The sequence below is a fragment of the Spermophilus citellus genome (genome assembly GCF_964194105.1).
Source record: "Spermophilus citellus genome assembly, chromosome: 6".
Taxonomy (NCBI): domain Eukaryota; kingdom Metazoa; phylum Chordata; class Mammalia; order Rodentia; family Sciuridae; genus Spermophilus; species Spermophilus citellus.
This window is the reverse complement of record NC_138187.1, coordinates 148,544,154-148,566,741: the sequence shown is the minus strand read 5'-3', so window position 1 is coordinate 148,566,741 and position 22,588 is coordinate 148,544,154. Positions and strand designations below refer to the sequence as shown.

General features: G+C 36.6%; 1 protein-coding gene across 1 annotated transcript in view; it reads left to right on the top strand.

Moving 5' to 3' along the window:
• The window catches only part of HMCN1 (hemicentin 1), a 415,431-nt gene that overhangs the window by 338,998 nt on the left and 53,845 nt on the right, over positions 1–22,588 (top strand). Inside the window, exons 69-80 of the mRNA XM_081299050.1 lie at positions 5,022–5,218; positions 7,646–7,727; positions 9,110–9,246; positions 11,600–11,741; positions 12,785–12,929; positions 13,304–13,431; positions 13,739–13,895; positions 16,329–16,450; positions 16,653–16,817; positions 18,412–18,519; positions 19,063–19,200; positions 19,840–19,974. Of these exons, the coding sequence (XP_081155176.1) occupies positions 5,022–5,218; positions 7,646–7,727; positions 9,110–9,246; positions 11,600–11,741; positions 12,785–12,929; positions 13,304–13,431; positions 13,739–13,895; positions 16,329–16,450; positions 16,653–16,817; positions 18,412–18,519; positions 19,063–19,200; positions 19,840–19,974 (1,656 nt within the window). The remainder of the gene's footprint in view (positions 1–5,021; positions 5,219–7,645; positions 7,728–9,109; positions 9,247–11,599; positions 11,742–12,784; positions 12,930–13,303; positions 13,432–13,738; positions 13,896–16,328; positions 16,451–16,652; positions 16,818–18,411; positions 18,520–19,062; positions 19,201–19,839; positions 19,975–22,588) is intronic.

The following is a 22,588-nucleotide window of genomic DNA, read 5'->3' as shown; positions in this document are numbered from 1 at the left end:
TGCATTATAGAATAAGAAATATGAGATCTCAGCTCTCAAATTGCTGTACCTGGGAGGAACACAGACCTTGAGAAAGGAGTTACTTTTGAGTGTGATGAGGATCATATAGTTAAAATAACATTCTGCAGGATGGTAAGTTTCATATTAGATCTTAAGGGTGAATCTGAGCCCTGAAAGGTGGGATTTTAGAGGTGAGTGAAGAGTTAGAGATCATTGCCTACATTTCTCACCTAGAGGTGACAGATGGGAGTTGTCAGTCTGGGCTCATGTAAACTGAATGTGAAAGAAAGAGACAATTCTGGAAATATATATTAGCAGAAGCCAAACTCTGAAGAGCCTTGAGAACATTTTATGGAGTTCAGACCCATTAAAAAGCAAGAAGAATCTTAAGCAGAGATAGGTTCCAGCCAGATTTCATTTCCAAAAGCTCCCTCTGGTGACAATGAAGAACAAATTGAAGAAATTGTTGTCTTCATCCAGGGCTATAAATGCCAGGCCTGGACAGTGAAGAAAGAGAGAATTTTCCTCTAGGAGTTCAGGAATCCATAAACAGAATCAGAGATTAGCTAGTCTCTGGATGAAGCAAATGAGAAGAAAAATGACCATGATATTGTTGGAGTAGCAAACACCAAACAGCCTTCCAGTTGAAGAGTTTATAAGGATAATACTTTCTTAAAATAGATTTGAAAATTTGCTCAGCAGAAATATGAGAATTTTCATCATTTCCAGCATCTATTGAAAATGAATTCTGTTCAACCCCAAAATGATGTTCATGTGAAGCAGTGTTCCTGCTCAAAGTACAAACGTTCTTACTTGTTCTCAACTTAATTCTGTGCACGTTGTAGGAGTTGTCATGGTATATTAACAGTTCTGAAATGTGGTTAGAACACTGAAGACAATAGGGTGCATTATACAAAACTAAGCCAGGGAGGTGTGATAGGGTCTAGACCAACACATTAAGAAGTTTGGTCTTTATCCTATAGCAAGGAGAATCATTGAAATTCTACCAAATGGAAAACATGAGTAGATCTATAGCTTGAAAAGAACACTCTGTCTGCAAAGTAGAAATCTCTTTGGAGCACAGCAAGAATGGATTCTGAGAGACCAGTGTATTATTAGGAATTGTGTTTGGCTGTGAGAGTCTAAATATAGTAGCTTGATGTCCTGCAGGGGTTCAGACCCTGGCACACACATTCAAGATCCTGGCTCACAGATTCAAGATCCTGGCAAGTGAAAGAAGATGCAGTCACAGTTGAGAGACGTGTTTTATCTGGAGGTGGCAGCAGCCCTGAGTCTTTCCATAAACCTTTTTTATATGCAGGCCAAACAAAAAAGGTATAGTGCCAACAGGTTATTTAAATAAGCTGATGTTCACAAGCAGATTTTTATGGCCTTCAGTACATATGCCGAATCAGGACATTTATGACCTTGACTAAATACTAAAAACATCGCTGGCTGGAAGTCTCAGTGAGGAAGCCTAACTATAGGCACAAGTGTTGGGCTTCCTCAACACTTGAACAAAGGACTTTTGTTTTTCTCAATGAGTGAGATGTCGGAAGTAGGCCGTTGTATTGATGCAGCAAAGGAGATATTTGCAGTTCTCTTGGCCTTCGCATCATGATCAGTCAATAAGCATGCAATGCCTGCTCAACCCTCACATAACTCAGTAGCACTCTAGATGCAACAAAGCAGCAGGAAAAATAGGAAGGACCTATCTCTAAAGAGTTGCCCCTTTCCAGTCTTAGAAGAGCCACAGAAACACTGACTTACATCTCATTAGTCAGGATCTTTATATACCATTCCATCTTATATTGGTTAAAGAGGCTAGGGCATGTGATTTTTTAGTACATTGCCAGCCCCAACAAATTTGAGGTCTGTTAATAAGAAAGAAAAAGGTAAATGACATTGTTCAGGCACCTACAAACAGGAAGAAAGAGAGATCAGTTCAAGTAGACGGTATCATAGCTCAGATTGAAGTGAGGAAAATGTAAGAAAAAGACATATTCTGGAAATAATTGCAGATAGAAGTATTAGGACTTAGTTATGGATTTGGGCATGGGGAGAGATACAGAAGAAGGTGTCAAGGGTGACTCTTAGTTCTGGATTATGTGACTAAATGATTGGTAGATGCATCACAGAGATGCAGGGAACGCTGGGAAACAACTTGTTTTGAGGAGTAAGACCACAGCATCAACCTGAATACATGTCAAATTTGAAGTGCTATTTAAATATTCAAATGAAGATGTTTATCTGATTATTTCATTTATGAATCTGGATCTCAAATTAGAGCTCTAAGCTGGAAATTCTGGAGTCTTTCACAAGTGGGCAATATATTAGTCAGGTTGTCATTCCTGTGACCCAAATATTTGATAAGAACAGCTTAGAGGAGGAAAAGTTTATTTTGGCTCAGATTCAGAGGTTCAGTCCACAGCTAGACTTACCATCCATTGCTCTGGGCCCACGGTGAAACAGAACACCACAGTAAGGGCATGGTGGAGGATCACTGCTCCACTCCTTGCAGCTGAGAGAGGGAGCAGAGAAGGAACCACGGGTTAGATGAACCATTCTATGCCACACACCCAGTGACCCACCTTCTCCAGCCACTGTCCACCTACCTACAGTTACCACCCACTTAGTCCATTCAAACTAGAATATACTGATTAGGTTATAGCTGTCATAATCTAATCATTTCAACTTTGAATATTCCTGCATTGACACAGGATCCTTGGGGTACACCTCATATGCAAACAACAGACAACTTCTACTCTGCCCCAAGTACAAGACATATAGTCCAAACATAAATTAAAATAGTCACAATCACTTGACACATACAAAACCTGCAGACTGGTTTGAACCAGTTGGGACCAGGTTGCTGTTACTGTTGTTGCTGTTTCAAATTAGAAACTTTTGAGGAGAAGGCCATGCCTAATTAATCTTTGTGTCCACAGTGACTGATATGCAGTTAATAATCAATAAGTAAAAAAGAACAAAAAATTGGCTGTTGTAAAATGGAGAATCAGATGAGGACCTTTGAGTGGTGTAAACAACATGCTAGGGATTTACATTTAGCAGAGAGAATCAAGAAAGAACTTGTGGTTTCTGCAAGTGAATTTTATGACATTCATACAACTTTGAATGGTATATCCACATACTAAGTTAGGTGGGACTATGAGGAGAAAGGAAAGTCTGGGCTTGTTGAAGGAGAGAAGTGCCCTAACTTGAAGTCTAGGTCACAGATAAGTATATTAAAAGTAGATAATGTTATAAAAATAGATTAAAACCATGTTGTGGTAGAAACTTTAGAAGCCATGATGAGGTGTTTTTTTTTTTTATTCCATGAGCAACATGGAGCAATTAAAATCTTGATATCAGAAGGTCTTAGATCAATCTTAAGCTGAATTTAAGAAAATATATTTTGACAGCAGTAGATAACATGCATAGAAGAGGTCATGTGGGACAGTGATTAATAAAAGCTGACTTCTTAATTACAATATGAAAAAGAACAGATTCAATGCATTATCTTTTTCCAGAAAAGAAAATGAAGACTAACAAATGTTAAGGAAGCACATTTTAAGGGCAATGCCAACAAACTTTACTAGAGATTGTAGTAGTGATATAAAAAAAAAAAAGACCTTAAGTTGCAGAATAAAATGCTTACAGAAGCACAAAAGAAATGTATAGTTTATCTCACTGAATCCTAACTGTCCTGTTAGGTAAATAAGTTGCTATCCCCCTTTTGGACACTTGCTGTGGATGCTGGAATTCAAACTCAATCTGACTTCAGATCCTGTGCTGTGACTCACTCTTCTAAACTATGTGCCTGATTTATAACAAAAACAAACAAACAAAAGCCCCAGCTAGCTTTTAGAGCTGTCCAACAGCTACTTGGGCTGCTCTGTGAAATAGTAAGCTAAAACCTTGAAATGTGCAAGTTTCATTGAACACTTGAATGATCATTGTGAGGGGAGCCCATTTTTGTGTTGTTCTTATTAGCTATACATAACAGTAGAATGTATTTTGACATGTTATACATATATGGAGTACAACTTCCCATCCTTCTGGTTGTACATGATGTGGAATTACATGGGTTGTGTATTCACATGTGAACATAGGGAAATAATGCCCAATTTGTTCTACCGTCTCTCCTATGGGGGAGCCTGTTTTAAAGGGACTAAACTTAGGAGTAATTGGCCTAAGGAACCTTAATGTGTTCCCCCAGTGTTTGGATTCTTTAACCTTCTCTTGAAGAAGGTAATTGTAGAAGTAACAAAAGAGAGTATTACTCCTGTCCAGACTCAACAAATGTGTTCTGTGCAGAAATAATCTTCTCCAAATGTAGCTATTTTTTCATCCTTTAAGTCATTATTTCCTCTCAAAATTCTACATCAGAAACACAATAGCAAAATTGCATAACATTCACCTTTTGCTTTTGCAGGATCAGTGTTTAAAAGGTACAAAAACACTTTAATAGGTTTAAATACTTCTCCAGAAAAGAGATACAAAATGGATTTAGTTTTTATCATTTTTGGTTTTTTATTCTTTTTAGTTATGCATAACATTAGTATTCATTTTGAAATTAATTATAAAATCATGGGATATAATTTGCTCTAATTCGGTCCCTAGTATTTCCCCCTTTTCCTTCCCTCCTACCTTCCCTTCTATTCTACTGATCTTTTTGCTATTTAAATGGTTTTTTTTAATGGTTTAGTTTTTATTGCTTTCAAATCTTTACAATGAAGTAAGACTGACCTAATTAACTGAGTTCTATATAACTACCTTGTAATGAGCTACTGTTTCCTTCATGATGTCTCATGAGTATGATCCATTCCTTTTGAAATAGTGTCAGTGAGAATGTATTTTTGTTACTGCCATCTAGGAATGATCACTTCAATTTATGTGTCCTAATCAATTCATATTATATAAACATAAATTTAAGTCAGATTTCCAAGTTTTTCTAATCGGCAGTAGTTTATCAAATAGCAGGGGGGAGTTTGTTATTATTTTTGATTCTTTTTAAATAGAGCCACCTCACATTAATGGATCTGGAAAACCTGAGGAGATATCAATAATTGTTAATAATCCACTTGAACTTGCCTGCAATGCTTCTGGAATTCCTGCCCCTAAAATTACCTGGATGAAAGATGGCCGGCCCCTTCTACAGACAGACCAGATGCAAACTCTTGGAGGGGGAACAGTTCTTCAGATCTCTAGTGCTCAGGTAAGCATCAAAGTTCATACAGTTGTGTTTATCCTAGGTTAAACTTCTCACTTGATAATATACAAGAATTGTTGAAATAAATTACGTCTTTACATCTGCATACATCACACTGCAATTTTACCAAAGGTGGATTGCTTCTATGATAGACATGATTGGGTAGACATGACTTGAAGGAAGACAAGAGGTATCTAAAATTAAACTCTAACGAAAACAACATACCTTCTTATTAGCTTTTCTTGTTTTCATGGTTCCATTCATGTTTCCTAAAGCCCTTAACATTTGCCATATCACTCTTTACCTAACCAGCAGAAAGCAATCCAACATGTGAGGCTTCAAACAAATTGCCTGGTTCTTTTAGTTTGCATTTAAGGAAATTTATCTGAAATGTGAATATATTAAAGAGAAATACTATATTCAGCCGAGGACTCTGTATCATAGCCCTCACACTTGTGACAACTCTGTGAGGCAGTGTCTTCATCACCATTCTATGAATCCAGAATAAGGCACAGAGAGGTTAAGTATTTCTCTCCCAAGTACTCACTGTTTCTCAGTGACGGAGCTGGGTCTTAGTCCTGGGTAGAATTCAAAAGCCAAACCAGCGGACCTCGGCACAGTGCATTCCTAGCATCGTGGTGCACATGCCTTCCATTCCATGCTCTTCTCTCCATTCACATGTTGCAGTAACTCAGAGAGGGAAAAAAAAATCAGGTTAAACTTTCAAACCACTTACTGAATGAAAACCCTTAAAAGTTCTCCCTCTAATGAAAGTAAAATTGCATACAGTAGAATTAGATATGAAACAATAAGAGAACCATTCAAGATGGCGTTGAAGGGGAAAGTTAATGATCAAGTCCCAAGACTGATCTTGATGCCTTTGCTCCTTTGTGTTTTCATACTATTTTGTACATGCCTCTGCTACAGCAATGTGTGTCTTATTTAGCTGACCTTTGTCTTTTGGTGTATTTCTTTGCAACATAGTTATGCCTAGTATATAATGGATGCTTTGCAAATTCCAAATTGTGTGAGACAAGAATTTCCTAAAATATTGTCTGTGAAAAGCAGGTCTGTGGTGTATTATTCCAAGGGGAGGAGGACCCAATCTATGACCCAGTTGGTTTAGAGAATTGTATACTGTTTTCTCCCTCCTTGTGAGGTGTAGTGCATGTCAACAACTCTGCAAAATGTTACTCTAAAGACATCTGCCTTTTTCAAACTCCCTGTTAGCAGAACACACCTTAGGAACTGTCATTATAAATAATGACTGTGGGAATCCAGAAAGGAAAAAGTTGTCAGGAAGTATTTTCTGGAAGAGGCAAATTGAAGAGTAGCCGCTAATGACGACTCGGGATTGGCCAAGTCAAGACAATGATGGGGACAACATCAATGGGGTGAATGGTTAGTAGGGAAGAATTACTTTTAAAGGTTTTAAAAATGTGATGAGAGATTCCAAAATTCTTCTCCAGGATATAGAACATTAGTTTTTAAAGAGTTTTTGTAGCCTACCAGAAAGTTTTCTGAGACCTATGGTATCCATTTTGAACACAAGAACTTTTAAAATCCTAGTGTCCTAGGAATGTTCAAGCAGTAAAATAAATGATTCCAGGACTTTCCTAATTTTACAAAATACATTCTTTACAGTAGTAGCACATCTGTTTTCTAACATATTCTTCACATATGTTATCAAGCATATGAATCAAGACTAACTTGTAGTGGAGACCATGCTTGGGGATTTTTAAAGAAATGATTGTGGTTTTAGTCAGATAAGAATATTGGGGGGCTGGGATTGTGGCTCAGTGGTAGAGCGCTTGCCTCACATGTGTGAGGCACTGGGTTCAATTCAATTCTCAGCACTGCATATTAATAAATGAATAAAATCAAGGTCCATCAACAACTAAAAAAAATTTTAAAAAAGAATAAATTGTGCTGTCAGTCTGACCCCAAATACAACCAAATAATTTAATATCACCATTTTATTTCATCATTATATATCAAAGGTAGAGTTAAGATGTGACATTAATGTGTTTGATTTTAATAACCTCATATTTTATTGATCTGATGACTTAATATAACATTTAATTTTCTTCAGTAAGACTGCAATTGAACTTTTCAGTCTGCAGTTTAAGCCAGTGAATATTTATTTCTTCAACAGCTGCCTGGTGCTAGGTCTTATATATGCCTTTCTTTCCTGATATTTTTAGATCAAATAATGAAACCCATTAAAACACAGGTTTACGTATAATGGAAATACCAACCAGTGCTCGGTTTCAGAACACTAATTGTGTTAGATAGTTTGTTTTAATACTTGTGCTTTCTTAAAAATTCTGTGTTGCTTTGTATGGTGATGGTTACATTCATTCTAGTTTATATTTTTCTCATCACCAAAGCCACATGTGAACATTTTATAATTTGCTTATTTGGGTTTTGTAGGTGGAAGATACTGGAAGATACACGTGTTTAGCATCAAGTCCTGCAGGAGATGATGATAAAGAATATTTAGTGAGAGTTCATGGTAAATTTGGCAAAGAAAAGTCCATGTTTTATATACACACCTAATTAGAAGCCAGACTATACAATGTGGGTCAACTCTATAGCACATACTAAAATATGTTTATAAATGAAGGAATACATATTTTGCAAATCTGATTTTTTTTATTTGAATGACTGCTCTTTTGGGGTAGTTCAATGGGGCTTTTGACTTATTTGTCTTGTTCCTGCACAAATAATTCATATCATTGATTTAAAGTAATAGAATATAAATTATAATAATGAAAAGTAATCATCCATCATCTCACCATACAAAGATACAATGTTTTTGCTTGTAAATGTTTGTTACAAAGTATAATCTGAACCAGGTTTGCACCTGTTACAACTCCGTGGAGGATGGGACAGGAGGATGGCCAGGCATTCCAGGTCAGCCTAGGCAATGTACCAAGGCCCAGTCTCTTTAAAGACAAATGTGATGATTCAGAATACAGTATTTGAGTTGCTTTTTATGTCAACTAATGATATGATTGACATGCACCTATGTTAATAAATATGTCATGGCATCATTTGCAGTGATTGCATAGTGTCCTATTTTATATTCTATTTTTAAATATTTAAACAGACTATTTCCATCAACAGGGACAACAATCTTAGCCAATTTCTTTTATTTTGAGAAATTTCTGTAAATACACTTGCTTGGTTACACACACACACACACACACACACAAACACACATGCTTTTAAGGATTTTGAAACTTATTTACCTAATTACTTTCTAGAATATTTTTGTCAATGAGCCTCTCTCCAAAACTACTTTTATATCAAAATTGAATTTACTTTCCTCGAGGCAGATTGTTTGAAACTAAACAGAAGGCCTTTGTTTCATTTCATAGCCTAAATGATAGCTCGAACACTCTGAGATTTAAGTTTCTCCTCCCATCCCCAGACACAAATGAGATCTGCCATTAATTGACACATAAATTCTGTCCATAAGAGTCTCATAAACATATCTCTGTATATCAAGGAAAGTATATACATTTTTGTTTATTATGATGGGCAGTTCCTGATTTGATAATATTAGATCTAATGTTCAAAGAAAATCTAGAACCTGGCAAAGGGATCCCTTGGTGCTTCAGTTTCTTTGTCACATGGTAACAATAATATGATTATATTACTTATTCTATCATTTATGTAATTGTTTTAAGGATTCATTGCTCAATCTAAGCAAAAGGTTTACCTAAGATTAAAACAATCCCATTGTTAATTATCTGCACTGTAAATTCAAAGAATAATGTTTTAAATTTATGCCTCTTATTTCATATAGCAAAACTAACATTTATTGGCTACTGATAGATCATTTTACATCTTGTTTATTGAAAGCCTTTGATGTGTTGTTCCTATTCCCAGTACCCCCTAATATTGCTGGAACTGATGAGCCCCAGGATTTCATCGTGTTACGGAACAGACAAGTGACACTGGAATGCAAATCAGATGCAGTACCCCCACCTGTGATTATGTGGCTCAAAAACAGAGAGAAGTTACAGGTAAATCTTTCACTAAACTCTACAGATTCGTTCAAAAGCTGTGGAGTCTTTACTAGATAGTCAAAACCAAATAACATCACTACCAAGTACTCAACATTGCTAAGGCCAGCACAGATGCCTTCTTAGTCTTTGCTTAATAGTTTATTATGGATCAAAAGAAAGAAAGATAGATTCATGGCACTCTGGAAATTAACCTGTGCATATATCTCCTGGAGCCCATTTGAAAAACTCTATTTGTTTACCTGATAAGGAAGAAACCATCAATCTCAAAAGAAATAATCTATCTTGCCAAGTGTCTAGGGTGAAACAGTTACTGAATTTTCCTGATCTCAACCTGGATCCCCAAGATCTACACCCCTAGATACCAGATGACTTGCACTAGAATCCTTGAACAACATAGTTACACATTCTCTAAGGTTTCCCCCCTAGGTGATGTCTGTCTGCTCTCAAGAGCATCACAGCCCAGGATCCTCAGTGCCTTTTAGAACTGGCTAAAACCTTTGACTCTAAACCCTCTGATTGTCTGCATCCCAGGAGTTACTTACCATTTTTTTCTTCCTTTTCATTGTTCTTACTCATCCTGTTAGCATAACCTATTGTTTTACACTGTGTTGCCAGCAGTTAATTATAAAAAGATTTTATGTCCTCCCAAATCTAATGCATAATGACTTTCGCCACTACCAAACCACATGTAGAGCTTTCGTTCTGAGAGTTATTTATACACTGAGACATGCTGCATGTCACTGAACCCAGCTGTTTTTATTTATTGTGTGCCTACTATAATGCTAGGCACTAAGATTGACACTGACAGTAGTGTTGACCTTCAAGGAGATCAGACTGTCTGAAAAGACAAAGAGGTAAATCAAAGATTATAGAGTGGATACTACTGATGAATTATATGTTGGAGGACTAGAAGCAAGAGAGGAGAAACACAGAACCCAGGCCGAAGGGTAAGGAAGAGCACAGGGCAATTCACTTTCAAAGAACAGATATGTGCTGGGGTAGAAAGAAGAGGTTCCAATCACGGGCAATGGTACGTCCAAAGTCCTAACTACAAAAGGAATGAATGCTTCTGTTCCAGGGACTGCAGGCTAGCTGGTACAGCTGAAATAAACCTTTATTAAAATCTGATGGTTCCATAAGGTTTTCAGGATTCTAATTAAGCTTAACTCACGAGGTCCTTCGTGGTCTGACTTAGCCTCCATAGTCCCATCTCCCTATGGTGCATTTCACCCCAGACCATTGGAAGTTAAAGGCAGGACTTGATGAGTATTGATGATGGAGAAGTCCACACGGATTCCACATAGAACCAAGTGATGTCACTACTGGGAAAGGGTAAGCCCATTAGGAAAAAATGATGAGTTCAGGTTTAGTCATTTTGAGTTTTATTTACGTATCTACAATCCAAGGAAATTTCAGAAATCATTAAAAATATGAGTTCATATTTCAACAAAAAAAAATGTGATGTAATATTCCATATTTCCTTAAAATAAAACATCTTTGATGTGGTGGTCCTCTTGGTATAACCTGTTGGGGAAGTTCTGTTTGTATGCGGTTGGACTGTGAAATGAGAACAAAGCCTTCAACAGTACTGACAATTACAAGGTGAGCAAAGAAAGAAGAGAAATGAAGGGGATTCAGTGAGCCTGGGATCAAAAGCAGGAGACACTGAAAAAGCAGGAGACACTGTGTCATGAAAGCCAACCAAAGAGGAAGCAGTTAAGAAAAGGCACATAATATCTAAATAACATTGCGTCCATTGGCTTTGGCAACACAGGTGACTCAAGATATGGACAGTGGTTCTGCAACAGAGGGATTGAAGTAGGAAGCAAGTTACCATTGTTTGAGGAGTCAGTGGAGGGAAAGGAAGTAGAAGGGAGTGTAGAATATTTTTTAAATAGTTTTAGTTGCAGATGGGTACAATAATTTTTTATTATTATTATTACTTTAATGTGGTGCCAAGACTTTAACCCAGTGCCTCACACATGCTAGGCAAGTGCTCTACCACTGAGCTACAACCCCAACCCTGGACTCTTCTTTAAATAGAGATTTGTACATATTTATTTGCTGAAAGAGAGAGATTGAAGATACAGGAGAAGGAGAGCTTCATAGAAGTCTTCAAGTACATATCAAAGCATGTGTGTCCATTCTCTGAATCTCAACTCTGCTTGCTTTATCTTAGATTCAGGGCAGGATGTCCCCACATGGTAAAACTGTCACTAGGTTTAAGTCATCCTCACAACTAGTGATTCCAGTTTAAAAAAAAAAAAAAACAAGCTTGAGAGCTCTGGGAGGCTCAACTAAAATGTCTTTTCCTGACATTTTAATGATAAATTTTTCTTGCTGAATCCAGGCAACACCTCGAGTGCGAATCCTATCTGGAGGGAGATACTTGCAAATTAACAATGCAGACCTAGGTGACACTGCCAATTATACCTGTGTGGCCAGCAACATTGCAGGAAAGACCACAAGAGAATTTATTCTCACTGTGAATGGTAAGTGAAACATTATTAATTGTTTCACAATTTAAAAATTTAACCTCAGGCCTTTCAAAGAGATGATTAGGTTTTTTTTTTTGTTTTGTTTTTGTCTTTGTTTTTTGTTTGTTTGTTTTAGCATACTAACTGAATCCTTGTGGTTATGTTATTTATTTTGAAAAAGACAACATGTGGTACTTGTATTAGGGGTATATTGCAAATTAACTTAGTTTCAGAAAAACATAATTAGAGCTACATTACTCCATCTTAAAAGATAATGTGTATACATCCAGTTGTTAGCAGATCCAGATGTTTTGCATCATTCAGGTCAGAATCATTGAGGGTGTCCATACACTGAACCTCTGGATGACAAATGGCTCATCATTTTATTCACTGTTATTGATGGTGGCTTGAGAGTATACAATATATGTACAAGGACTATAATTTTCTTAAATACTGCCATACTACTGTAATTTTCTTCAATGTGAAACTTAAATAGCAAAACTTGTCATAATTCGGCTAGATAATTTAGGCTTTTCCCCAAAACAGTCCCATTGGACTTTTAATATACGGACTTGACAGCATATCTGGTGACCCACACAAGTAATATCTCTAATGCTAAAATTAAAATTCAGGATTTCTATTCCCACATGAACTCAATGATTAATAAAATACATGTTCTGAGACTTGCAAGATTAACCACAGATGTGCTTTTCATTAAAACAGCCCACTTTCTGTTCTTCTTTTAAAATGAAGTTGTTCTAGTGTTAACATTCTCGGACCATTATTTGGCCAAAGAGAAATAAGAAATATCATCTTTAATTTGCACCAGACTAGAGCTGATTTTTGTTCAGTTCTCTCTCCCAGAAAGCCAGATTTTATACTCCATATCAGGGATTTTAAAATCCTCCTCCCCATCTATTCTTTATTTTTCAGGAATTAAACCTCGGTTCTACCTATACTAACCCAGATTAGCGTTGACGCAAGGCTCATATTCCAACTCAGACTCTTAGTATAGTCTTCAGTTCAACTGAATCTTCTCATGTGTCTCTCTTGTTCAGTCCCTCCAAACATCAAGGGTGGCTCCCAGAATCTCGTCATTCTCTTAAATAAGTCAACTGTTCTGGAATGCTCCGCTGAAGGTGTGCCAACCCCGAGGATAACATGGAGAAAGGATGGAGCTGTTCTAGCTGGGAATCATGCAAGGTAACAGCTCTGGAAAGGAAGAGTTCTGTAAGAACTGAAATATACATCTTTAAATCTTCTCATGCATATTTTGGTCTTATTATGTTCAGAATTAGTCTTTTTATCCTAATATAAGAATAAAAATTTAGTATTTTCAAATTCCTAACTCATGTCTGCTTTATGACTACAGTCCATTCACAAACCCAAACCCATCTGCTATGTGTCTTTGTATGGTATTCTTTTCTGCCACCAAGGTTATTATAAATATTATGTCATCAGAAACAGAAAACAAAGACTGAAAATGGACATCACCATTGTTAAAACTGTCCTCTGTCAAAATGTAAATAATCAAAAAAGGCTGAATTGGGAGACCTCACTTGTGGTCTTTCTTATAGATACTCCATATTGGAAAATGGATTCCTTCACATTCAATCAGCACATGTCACCGACTCGGGGCGATATTTGTGTATGGCTACCAATGCTGCTGGAACAGACCGTAGGCGCATAGATTTACAGGTCCATGGTAAATATGGGTTGATATACAACATCCAGACTTTGGGTCAAATGCTTTTTTGCTAACCTGTTCTATTGAGCTCATGAAGACCTTGCCACGAAAAACTATTTATGCATATCACTTTGTATTATGAATAGTCAAGGTGCATGTTTTCTCCTCACTGTGGCTAATGTCAGCACAACACTATTTAAATTAACAGAGCCTTGTTTGTTTGTAACTGTGAGACAAGTTACTAATGACTAATTTCAGTTCAGTAGAACTGAATGGTTACTACTTGTTGCAAATGTTTTCTTTTTATTTGGTGACATTGTTTTAGTTCCTCCATCCATTGCTCTGGGTCCTACCAACATAACTGTAACAGTAAATGTCCAAGTTACTCTGGCTTGTGAGGCAACCGGAATACCAAAACCATCAATCAATTGGAGGAAAAATGGGCATCTTCTTAATGTGGACCAAAATCAGAATTCATACAGGTAAGGATAACTTATTATAATATGTTTTATATTTAATTGACACACAGTAATTGTACGTATTTATAGGGTACAATGTGACATTTCAATCCATATATACAATGGATGATGATCAGATCAGGGTAACTGGCCTATCTATCACTTCAGACATATGTCATTTCTTTGTATTGAGGACATTCAAAATCTTCTCTTCTAGCTTTTTTGAAATAATCAATTAATTGTTGTCAGCCATATTCCTCCTTTCAAATGACACTTCTGTATCCATTAAACATCTTCTCTGTACCTGCCTTCCCGACTCCTCCCCAGGCTCTGGTAACCATTATTTTATTTTCTACTTCTATGTGATCAACTTTTTTATCTTCCACATGTAAAGGAGAACATGCAGGATTTTCTTCCTGTGCCTGACTTATTTCACTTAACAAATGTGGTAAAATAATCGTTCTACTCCTTCACAAAAGGGCTTCCTTCTCTACTTACCTAAATTCACTTTCAGAGCAGAAGGACCAGGGTGGAGATACATAGGTTTTAGAAATGTGTGAGTGTTGGAACTGTGTGGTTTTCTTTCTTTCTCTTGTTATTGTTCTAGTTCCATACCTACCAGTTAGAAACATAATTTTTTAAAAAGAACTAACATTTTAACTCTTTAAATGGGGGTATAATAAACACATAAAGTTTGAAGAAAGCTGATATGTAGAAAATATTTTACCTTAATGTGGAACTAATTTCACAACTGAATCTTTTTATGAATTAAACATGCAACTTTTCTGTACACAAACCCTGTGGATGACTGTCAGCAAGGTCTATAGGATTAGATTTTTAATCCCGATTTACTTATTTAGCACCTTTTGAAATTTTATAAAGACAAAGGATACAAGCACCATTTAATATAAAAGAAAAATACTCTGTAAAAGTAAATACAAGCTCTAGAATAAAAATCAAATTTTATACCTTAAAATACAATTCAGATATTTGGCAGCTTGAGTGGGAAGGAAAAAAACCAGAATTTTCTCCAATTTTTTTTGCATTTTTCCAGCTTTACTGACATAACTTGTAATATGGCAATATGTTTTTTAAAGGCTAAATTTTAAATCACTGGGATTTTCTGGTGGCTTAGGTAAGCATCATTTCTTTTATCTCACTTGAGCTAATAATGCAGTTATCCTGTCAAAGGGTTCGCTATAGTGCCAAAAACAAACGCTCTTGTAGGTCTACTTTGACAGAAGTCATTTCTGATTTACTGAAATTCTGTCATCTCTATTTGTCTCTATTTGGGCAGGTGAATTTAGTGACTTTAAGTGTCCATCTCATAGAAAATGGATTAAGAACATCGAATATGTTTCCATTAAACCACATAACTTATATTCTATCAGTGGACAGTTTGAAATATGAAAATGGTGGCACTCGCCTGTAGTCCCAGTGACTTGGGAGGCTGTGGCAGGAGGATCACTAGTTCAAGGCCATCTTCAGCAACTTAGCAAGATTCTGTCTCAAAATAAAAACTAAAAAGGCTGGTTCAGTGGTTAAATGCCCCTGGGTTCAATCCCTAGTACAAAAAAAAAAAAAAGAAAGAAAAAGACATAAAAATAGCCAATTAGACTTAAAACATGTATGTGTATTTACTAAACCTCTAAAACTTTTGAAGTGATCTGTATTGTTTTAGTTTTAATTTGAGGTTAAGAAAAAGACTACTGAGATTTTATATATATATATATATATATATATATATACACACACACACACACACACACACACACACACATACATGCTATGTGTTATATGTGTGTGTATATATCACAATGTGTATACACACACACACACACAGGCACCATACATGTATATGAATGCTGTATTGTGTGTGTACATACACACACTGTATGGGAGGTTTGTGTTTGCATTAACACATACACACACACTTTATATGTATTATTCATGTCCAAGATAGCCATCATATGTAAAGAGACATGTGAAGTACAGAAAAGAATGAGACAGATCTGTAGTTACACATTTGCAGTAGAAATAATATAATACCAATCTGCAAAGTTATTGTGAAATTTAGAAATAATTATGTAGTGCATTTCAGATTGGGCCAGGAATATAGTCAGTGCTCAATAAATAGTGTCATCAATGTGCTCCTTATATTGTATTTCTCCTTGGAGACCAAGGTCAATCATGATATATGAATTCAGAAAATCCAAGCTTCCCTCTTCAGGCAATCCTTCCAGCCAACTGCTTCCCATCAATATCATGTTTGAGCCTCCTTGCCATATATAATTAAACTTAAATACACAAAGCATGCATCAAATAAATGATGCTCATTTTAACATGAAGGAGGAGTTGTGTTTCCTTCCATGAGCAACACAGTACCATGGGGAACCAATTGGAAAACTATATAGAAACTGATGCACAGGGTCTCATGCCTTAAAATCTCTCTTCTAGGCTGCTCTCTTCGGGTTCACTAGTAATCATCTCCCCTTCTGTGGATGACACTGCAACCTACGAGTGTACAGTGACAAACGATGCCGGGGCAGACCAGAGGACTGTGGACCTCAGTGTCCAAGGTAGGACGAGCCTAGCAAAGGGACAGGAAGTTATTAGGATGGTTTCACGTCATGGTTCTACTCCTTCACAAAAGGGCTTCCTTCTGTACTTACCTAAATTCACTTTCAGAGCAGAAGGACCAGGGTGGAGATAAATAGGTTTTAGAAATGTGTGAGGGTTGGAATTGTGTGGTTTTCTTTCTTTCTTTTGTTATTGTTCTAGTTCCACCTTCCATAGCTGATGAGCCTACAGAATTCCTGGTAACCAGACAGGCCCCAGCAGTAATAACCTGCACAGCTTCGGGAGTTCCACTTCCTTCAATTCACTGGACCAAAAATGGTATTAGACTGCTTCCCAGGGGAGATGGCTATCGAATTCTGTCCTCAGGTAGGACCAAGCTCAGTGATTTCACATCTGTCAATTGGATTAATTATTTCTGGGTGGACTTCCCTGGACTTTTGTTGCCACAGAATAAAATATTAAATCTGCCTACATTGCTAAACTGATGCTTCTAGAAAAATACAGCTCAAATAGGAAGGGGAGCCAGGAAAAAGAGGTCCAGGGAAAAATTAATACTTCAATTAATCTGAATATAATAAGCCTGCTCACTGGTATATATGGGCATGTATGCTTAACCCAATATTTAGCCAATCTTCTCCTTACTTGTGAAGTAAATAAAAATGTTTTTTAGGAGTGGGGTTGTGGCTCAGTGGTAGAGCGCTCGCCTTGCATGCATGAGGCACTGGGTTTGATCCACATCACCACATAAAAAATTAAATAAACAAAATAAAGGTATTGAGTACATCTACAACTACAAATTTTTAAAAAATTTTTTGTTTAAACATTGAGTCCCTAACACAGGCTATGTACTTTAATAAGTTTCAGAGACTAAAAATTAGGGTTCTAGCTTTCAAGGTTTTTAGAATTCAGGACAGGAAAGGTTGGATGCTAAGTCCTGTAATTTACTATTTTTGATAGTGGTGGTAGCTGTCGCATCTCAGGCTGCAACTTTACTTTTATGGCAAAATATTTTTTAGCTGTCTCAGAAACCTATATACATGGGTAGCAATTCAAATCATAAAATAGAAGCTCATTACCCTCTAGCATAATCACCAAGTACTATGCTAAGAGAACAGTTTAGAACTTTCTTAATGTGAAACATAGTTACCATAAACCTAGAAACTCCATTCCTAGATGTCTACCCAAGAGATATGAAACCATTTGTCTACACAAAGACATGGATACAGATCTTCATACAGCTTCATGCATAGTAGTCAAAAAAACAATTACAAGGGCTGGGGTTGTAGCTCAATGGTAGAATGCTTGCCTAGCACGTGTGAGGCACTGGGTTCAATTCTCAGCACTGCATATAAATAAGTAAAATAAAGGTCCATTGACAGTTTTAAAAAATTTAAAAAAAAAACAATTACAATATTCATTAACTAGTGGATGGATAAACAAAATGTGGTATGCCCATATCAAGCAATGAAACTTAACAAAATATCGCTACATGCTACAACTTATGAACCTCAAAACCTTCATGTTCACAGTGAAAACAGGCAAACATAAAAGATCACCTGGTATAGAATTCCACTTACATAAAGTGTTAAGAAAAGACAATCTGTAAAAGCAGAAAATGGATTCTTAGTGGTCTAGGGTTGGGGCTGGAGCAGGGAGTGACTATAAATAAATATCAGGATTCATTTGGGGGGGATGGAAATGTTCTAAAGTGATATTGATAGTTACAAAATTCTGTAAATGTAATAAAAATCATCAAATTGTGCATTTAAATGGGTGGCTCTGATGTAAAGTATGCCTCAATAAAGTTGTTAATAATAATAAAAAAAGAACTATTCTAGACACTACAGGGGATGGGTATGAATATAAGCCCAGACCACTATGCTAGATGTGGAGGGGAGAAACAATTTTTTGAACTAGAAGAACAAAGATACACTATACGTTAAAACTTTTTCCTACTTAGGAGCAATTGAAATATTTTCCACCCAATTAAATCATGCGGGAAGATACACTTGTGTTGCTAGGAATGCAGCTGGTTCTGCACACCGACATGTGACCCTTCGTGTCCAAGGTATGGAAGGTTATTTACTCACTAAGAGATGCTGGGTGGGCTGAGGTGTAGCTCAGTGGTGGAGCTCTTGATAGCATGTGCAAAGCCCTAGATCTGATCTTAGCACCAAAAAGAAAAATGCTTGCTGGGTTTGAGGGTCTATTTGTCTATTTGTTTGCTTTGCAATTTTTAATTTATGTTTATTCTTGGAAGATGGTACTATGTAGAACTATAAACCACAGCAATATCTTGGTATGCGAAAGCCTGGAAGATGTTTTTCAATAGATTTTAAAAAGACATACAGATAATAAATGACACAGAACAACCCCAAATTATTTTCTTACTAGACATTTATAATTTGTTTCAGCTTCTAGTCTTCCAATGGAGTTCTTCTAATGCAAACTGTATCATAGCTAGCCCCCAAAATGTGGCCGATCTTTACTTTTCTATTACTCAATGAAATCAGTACTTAGGAATGATAGATTTGGGCATACTTCAGCTCATCACCATGGTGACATTTCTGCCACTGACTAGTGCTGTTCATTTTGCTGATTGGTTTTTTAGAGCCTCCAATCATTCAGCCCCAGCCAAGTGAACTAGATGTCATTCTAAACAACCCCATTTTGCTACCATGTGAAACAACAGGGACACCTACTCCTTTCATTACTTGGCAGAAGGAAGGCATCAATGTGATCACAGCAGGTACTACCACTGTTTCTATCAAGAAAATCAGGACACATCCAGTGTCTATAATTCAGAAGTCAGTAAGTTGTTGTTTCTTTACTTGTATTTGTATTTCCCATTTTTACTTACATATATTTGTGTTCATGCTCATTTTAACTTAAAAATACATGAATACAGGGTCCATAGTATTTATTTGTCCCACCAACTCCAGGTTTAATGCTTCATGTAGAGTATGGGCTTTATAGTTTGTTGTTTCTTTTTTTTTTTTTTTTTTTTTTTTTGGATACTGGGGATTGAACTCAGGGGCACTCAACCACTGAGCCACATCCCCAGCCCAATTTTTTAAAATTTATTTTAATTAGATATATATGACAACAAAATGCATTTTGATTCATTGTACACAATGCAGCACAACTTTTCATTTCTCTGGTGATGTAGTGTCACACCTTATGTGCAGTCTTCCATGTACCTACTTCCCTCCTGCACTCTCTCCATCCTCCCTCCCTTTTGCCCAATCAAAGTTCCTCCATTTTTCCCATGCTTCCCCCCTCCCCATTTTTGATCTCTCCACTTATCAGAGAGAACATTTGGCCTTTGGTAGTATGTTTTTTCAAAATGAAAATTCATGTCACTTTTCTTTTGTTAACTATGATACAGGCAAAAGCCATGCAGTTCTTCCTAGTGGCAGCTTGCAGATCTCCAGAGCTGTTCGTGAGGATGCTGGCACTTACATGTGTGTGGCCCAGAACCCAGCCGGCACGGCCTTGGGGAAAATCAAGTTAAATGTCCAAGGTACCTGACTCGTTCATCTCTGTCTTCAAAGATGTTTGTAGCAACATATACCAAATGTCATTATCTCTAATAACAGTGCCTTTCACCTATGGCTCTCAACATTCTTGGTTTGCATTTTCCTGTTGGATTTCATATTTTATGAAGAAGAAAGTTTGAAGTTTTGCATTTTTTTCATTGTTTGTGTAAGAACACGAAGGTGTTCATCATAATTTTAACTTCTATCAGACTTCACTGGGTACAGTAGTCACTTCATGAACTGTGATTTTGCTTTCCATGATTTTAGTTTTACCCACAGTCAACTGTGGTCTGACAATATTAAGTGAAAACTGAAAGTGAATAATCTATAAGTTTTATTGCACTTTCTTCTGAGTAGTATGATAAAATCTCACCTGGGACTTAAATCATCCCTCTGTCCAGCATAACCATGCCATGCACACTACCCAGGTAGTAGTCACATGGTAGCCATCTCAGTTACCAGCCATCTCTCACAATATCACAGTGCTTATGTTCAAGTTCTTAATAATGGTCCCAAAGCACAACATTAATGATAATGGCTATTCAGATATGCCAAAGAGAAGCCATTAAGTGAAAAGGTAAAGAGCAGTAAGTTATTTTGAGAGAAACCACATTTATATAACTTTTATTACAGTATATTGTTTTAACTGTCCCATTTTATTATGAATTCCTAATTTAGGAGTTAAACTTTTCACAGAGATGTGTGTATGGGGAAAACAGAATGAGCAGAATTCAGTACCACTCTTGATTTTCAGGTATCTCCTGCAGGTTGGGAGTTGAGGGGACAACTGTACTGTGTCTCATGGTAGATTATGTATTGTGGTTTTAAAACTATTTTTTTCACCCTACACATTTGGTTATACTTTGAAGCACTGAATTGTAAAATATATTTTTTAAAAATTGCCATTAAACTAACTTGATGAAAAAATTATTCAAAAAAAGCAGGGCTTTTATGTTTTCACATTTAACTGATATTTTCTTGATATAATTTATTTATCTTGCATGTAATCCTTTTGTGAATATGAAGTGATTTGGAAAGAGCTTTCCAGGTACTGAATTTGAATTAGTAGAGTCTGAATTTTCTTGTAGCGCAACTTTCTTATGGTAACTAATGAATACAGTCAAGCCCACTTTCCGGCAGATTGCAAATTCAGTTTCTTTGTATTAATGTTTATTCAGTCTCAAAAAGTGGAAACACATTAAGCATTACAGGCATGTTCTTTCTCTTATGGTGTTTATATTTTAATGGAGAAGAAAACTAATATATTACTAAAATGAAATAATGATAAACTCTGATATATACTATGTAGAGATGATGAATAATGGAGCTACCTGATGATGTTGAATAGTGTTTACAAGGCTTCTTTGGGGTGTAGCATGGGAAACACTTAAGCTGACATCTGAGCAGTGAGCTAGGATGAGCCTGGGCAGGTTGACAGAGTGTCCGTGTAATGAGCCCAAAGCAGGGCAGAGAGAGAAGAAAACATGCCAGTGTGGCCAGACAGGGAACACAATGGGAAGGCAGGCAAAAGATGGAGGAGATCAACCAAACAGGCAGGGCCAGGGCATGAAAGGTGCGATGGTCCCAAGGGAAGTGAGATTTCAGTCTGTACAATGGGAGTCTTATAGGGCCACAGCCAGGATTCTGACTTGGTTTTAGAAAGACCTTCTATTGCTATGTAGATGATAGTTTAGACAAAGGACAAGACTAGAGACAGAAGAATGGATAGATTTGTCTAGATAAGGTATTATGGTGACGGATTTAAGCTCTTGTTGGAGGTGTAATAGTGAGGATTGCTGATGAATTGGAGGTTAGCAAAAGAGAAAAATTAATGATGTTTCTTGGGCTTCAGGTTTGAGCTAATGAATAGATGATAGTGCCACAAGGGAAGAACTGGTTTTGGGAGAAGGAAATGGTGGTTTCTGTCTAATCATGTAAATGTAGGAAACTATTAAAAATCCTAGTGGAGATGTCAAGTAGACAGTTGAATGAATATATATATATTATATATATATATATATATATAATATATATATATATATTGGGGCTTATGAGAGATGTATGGTGTAAAGTAAGTATTTGGAATTCATGTTAAACCCAGGAAACTGGTTGTGATCACCTAGGAAAAGAAAATGTGGATAGAAAAAGATTGCTAAAGACAAAGTCAGGGAATAGTGCACTGTATAGAATTCTGATAAGGAGAACAGAATACAAAGGAGGGCCAGGTGCAGTGGCGCGGGCGTGTGGGCACATACACACACACACACACACACACACACACACACACACACACCTTAATCCCAGCTACTAAGGAGATTGAGACAAGAGTGTTGCAAGTTGATGGCCAGACTACACAATGTAGAGAGCCCATCTTAAAATGAAATATAAAAATACCCAGTAAACACACACAAAAAGGAGAGGACAGAGATGTCAGAGGAGAACTAGACAGAGGTTGAGAGATGACAGTATTTCAAGAAGAGAGCGGACAGTTTGTTGAATGCAATTGAATTCAAGTAGGATGAGGACCCAAAAGCATTCATTTATTTCATCAGCGAAGAGATCATACAAAAGAATGGTTTCAGATTTGAGTTTTTTCTT